At 43.1% G+C, this 4,355-nt stretch overlaps 1 protein-coding gene across 1 annotated transcript in view; it reads left to right on the top strand.

Annotated features, from left to right (window-relative positions):
• The first annotated feature begins 701 nt into the window (after nt 1-701).
• The window catches only part of evla (Enah/Vasp-like a), a 34,386-nt gene continuing 30,732 nt past the window's right edge, over nt 702-4,355 (top strand). Inside the window, exon 1 of the mRNA XM_020590957.1 lies at nt 702-898. Within this exon, the coding sequence (XP_020446613.1) occupies nt 876-898 (23 nt within the window). The 5' untranslated portion in view covers nt 702-875. The remainder of the gene's footprint in view (nt 899-4,355) is intronic.

Raw genomic sequence — 4,355 nt, 5'->3', positions numbered from 1 at the left:
TCCTGTTTTGACTAAATAGATCTTGTACTTCCCTGACCTTCCAGGCTCCATCTTAAACTCAGGGTCTGTTGCATGTTGCTTAATATTTTCTAAACCCACAAAGCCTCCTAATCATTTAGTGGAATAGATTGCTCTTCGTTTGTTTCCCACATTCGCTGTGGCAAAGAAGCTTAATGGTCTAAGTTTGTTTTGGACAGATGGGCGACAGGTTGAGTACAAACTCTAATAAAGCCACAACAAAAACCACAAATGTTGTACCAGGTGAATGAAATCTTTGTTGCATTACATGTGTTTCTGCAGTGTGTCTGAGTGTTAACTTATGAAAAGCCAAGCTGAATGAATTAACTGGTGTGTGTGCTGCTGTAATTTCCTGCCCTCCAGTTAATAGTTATGGCTCACATGCATTTTTACTGTAAAAGCTGAGTTACTGTAGACTCTATTTAAAGCATCTCTGTGGTTTATTTATTTTTTTGTCATAGAAGTACGGGTGTAAACGCACTCCTGTTTCTTATGTAGGCTAACATGTAATTTCCATCCAGTGGAAAAGATTCCTTGGAGGCTGAAAGGCAGCACTCAGCTGACTGGTCTGCACTGGTCACATGCTGTCTCCCTCTCTCTCACACATTCCCTTATTCTGTTACAACACTCCTCATCTCTCTCCCTCACTTCTTCCCTCCCACTCTCTCTTACTGTGTGTCTGCTTAGTTGGTGTAGTGGACTTCTTAAAAAACATTTTCAGAGGATATGAAGAAGGGGAAAGGGCCGAGTTAGCGTCAGCGCTGGGCAGCATGTGCAGAGAGTTCTCCTCTCCCTAATCTCCCCTTTATACCTTCTTTCATTCATTGCTTGAAGACTGTTCTGTCTTCTTCAGTGACATGTATTCCCTGGACGATTTTGGGTAAGGCAACAAGACTCCTCATCATCTCTCACAGGTTTCCTGTGCTTTGGAGTTGTTTTGAGTAGAATTGGCTTTGGAGTGTGTGGTAACGATGTTGCTATTTCTCTCCCTAGTGTTTCTGTTTAAAGCCTGGTTCGTCTTTCAGACCGCAGAGTCTGTTTGGTTCTTAAAACAGCATTTCTAGGACTGTTTATTTGCAAGAAAACCTGTATTTCTCTTTTTGTTGGTCTCAGTATTCTTCCAGCTTTACACACTGCTGACTAGAGTTTCTGGCCTCAGTCGGAAAGAAAGCAAGAAAAAATGTGAGAGGAAGGTCTCCTCCAGGAGTTGCTGACTTTCTCTGGTCTGTTTCCTTCTTTCCAGCCCTCTGTCTCTGTTTTCTCTGTAGCCAGCTGTTTGCAGCGACGCCTGATTGGTTACCCTGTAGCAATTATTCATTGGTTCAGTTTTTTCTTGGGAAGAAGGAATGAGTTTCTCAGCGTGTCCGCTCAGCTGCTGTCGCTTGTTCACAGGACTGATCCCATCTGACTCATTGCCTTTGTGTGTGTTTGTGTGTGTGTGTGTGTGTGAGAGAGAGAAAGATGGGGAGAAAAGGATAGTGTGTTAATTTCTGAGTGGGACTATGAGAAGCCAGATGATACAAGGATAAAAGGGTCTCTATATACAGTAATATGGCTCTACGGTCCTATCATCTTTTCTTCCCATTCAGCCATGAGTTACTCATTTCATCTGACAAAGCCAGCAAAGCACAATAGTAATAGTGTATATTCATGGCACTGGATAAAAAGAAAAATACAAGTCTACACTGACTAGGAAATCACACAGTTGGTTAAAATATGGACAGGCTAATGCTCACTCTGTCATCGTCTGTTTGTTCACCCAAAGCAGAAGCGGTGTTTCCCCTTAAGGATCAGGATCAGTGACAGAACTGAGGAAGGTGGAGTAAAGAAGAGAAGAGGTGGGAGAAGGGCAGCGTAGATGCCGGGGTGGCTGTCAATATTGTGCTGTACATGATAATTAGGCTGAGGGATAGTTGGCATCTACAGAGGCATATAATGAATAAGTGATGACATTAAGGGGGTCAGTGTTTATTCTGGGAGTGTTTACTGTTGTTTGCTGTAGATATGCTGCTACCAGTTTTTGTTCTTACATTAAGGAAATTGGTCCCAGAATCTTACTTGAGATTAAATGCATTATGAGCACAGCATATTGTAATCTAACCAGTATTGGTGCATAGAGGCGGTGTGCTCTCTGAATGATAGATATTGATTTATGTAAAGACCCCGCACAGTCAAGAAGACAACATTTGGAGTGCACAGTATCTGAGAAAAATTGTGCTACCACCAACACAAGGAGATGATTGTTAGAGTGCATCTTTTCAGCCTTTAAATATGTAATATGTGTGTGTTCTCAATTAAAACGTGGTTGAATTATTACAATAAGAAGATGTGATCACATTTTGAGTTCTGATATGGTATACTAAGAGCTAGCAAAGAAATGAAAACCACAGCCACATATCATTTCAATAAGGAGAGATCAAATGGATGAGAATAATGGAATTTATTGTGTTGAGTAACACAGAGAATTTATTTTTGGCAATTAGATGTGAAGCATCTTCATTAGGAGTACGTCCACATGAAGACAGGAGATAGGATGATCCTCCAGAGTCTAGATGCCTGTGGTGGTTTGGAGCAGTTCAATTCAATGTATTTGTACCGTGCCAAATCATAACTTATCTCAAGGCATCTAGACTTTACAGTATAATAGAGAGAAAACCAACAAATCCCCCTTGAGCAGGCAGTGGGGAGTAAAGAAAACCTCCGCCTGATCCTGGCTCTTGTGGACGGCTGTGCTGCCTTGACCGGTTGGGGTGAGTCTATAGAGGAGAGAGAACAGAAAAGCAAAGCATCAAGATGCAACAAACAAACACTGGGTAGGTTAATGTGGCTAGTGACTGCTCATGATGAATGTACAGCTGTAGAGCCACGAACACCTGCAGAAAGGTCCAGGGAGAGAGAGGACAAGCTATACAGGAGAGAGGAGACACAGTTAATGACATGTAGCACATCCCATGTCAGTCCACTGTGGACAAGTAGAATGTGAGGGCAGAGATCTTCCTTATTTAATTTTCATCTAAGGTTCATCACATTAGATACTGAATGCCATCACTTACCTTGGAGCCATTTATCTGATGCCTGTTATCATTTTGTAAATGTTAGGGAGCAGGCGCTGCCCCTTCCTCAGGGCCCGGCAGAGCCTCATCTGTCACATATAGAGCTATTTGCCTGGCCTGCCACAGAAATGTCCTGCAGTCCAGCTGGGCGCCAAAGACAAGCCAGCGGTAATTCTGCTTGGCGCAGGCCTCACTGTGGGCCCTGAAAAACACATCACTGTTGACTGATGCTCCTGTTCGACCAGTCGCTGCTGACTATGACCCCTCGTTCAGCCAATCACAAGTGGTGTTTTCTGGTGCCCAGTGCCCAGTCATGCCCCCCGGTGGCGTGACTCAGTGTCGTTTGCTGTCAGTGCGGCATCCAAGGTCAGCTAGTGAACCAGAGGGTTTGAAGTTCAAAGTATGCTGGCATACATGGAGTACAGTTGGTCTTGGGACTTGTGTGTGTATTTCTCATGCTGTGTGAATTCATTACATGTTTCGATCATAGCTCAATGGGTACTGAATTTTAGAGGCCAGTAGTGGGGTTAATATTTGAGAGGTTGACAGCCTTGACAGTATCATTAAATCATTTTATGACTGATTTGTGCGGGACGTCAGCAGTTTTTTGAAGAAGTGTGATCAAGACGCACTCATTTTAAAGATAAAAATTAAACCTGCCAGGGCTTTCTCGTCAACAAACTGCGTAATGGAGACCGGGAACTACCTCAGGTATATCCTTAGCATTTGTGTACTACTATTTCCCACCAATACCAATATTGTATTTGCTCTCGGCTAATATTGACCAACTTATCAATGTAAATCTGATTGTTTGAATTAGTAAATAAGCCAGTACATGTTAAAGGACATTAGAACACACCGTTTCTAATTAGTGTGTGCTGTACTTGTTGGTGTACATTCACCTATTGCACGTGCCCTCTGAGGTAGAGGGCATCCCAACCAATAAGAGCTGGTTGTTAATATAGCCTCTGATTAATACTGGGTGACTTCACTATGGCAACAGCAGGCTGGAGTTGGGGGTTGGGGGGTTTTGAGATGGATATGAGGTAATCTCCCCTGGGTTAACAGTGTGACAATAGCACAGAGGTTCAATCGCACACACATACAGGCACATGTTCATCCTTTATGCAGTCTGACAACAGGCTGGTCAGTGACTTCATCTCTCCCAGTCTGTCCATCAGTCACCTCTTTGTTGCTGGATGGACCGTCACAGTGGATGCAGAAGCGCACTTTTTTTTTTTTTTTATCTTATTCCACTTTAAAGTGGATGTTTGTTTGTGTGTG

The sequence above is a fragment of the Monopterus albus genome, unplaced genomic scaffold (assembly GCF_001952655.1).
Source record: "Monopterus albus unplaced genomic scaffold, M_albus_1.0 scaffold13.1, whole genome shotgun sequence".
Lineage (NCBI taxonomy): Eukaryota > Metazoa > Chordata > Actinopteri > Synbranchiformes > Synbranchidae > Monopterus > Monopterus albus.
The sequence above is the reverse complement of the archived record's forward strand: the minus strand, read 5'-3'. Positions and strand labels throughout refer to the sequence as shown.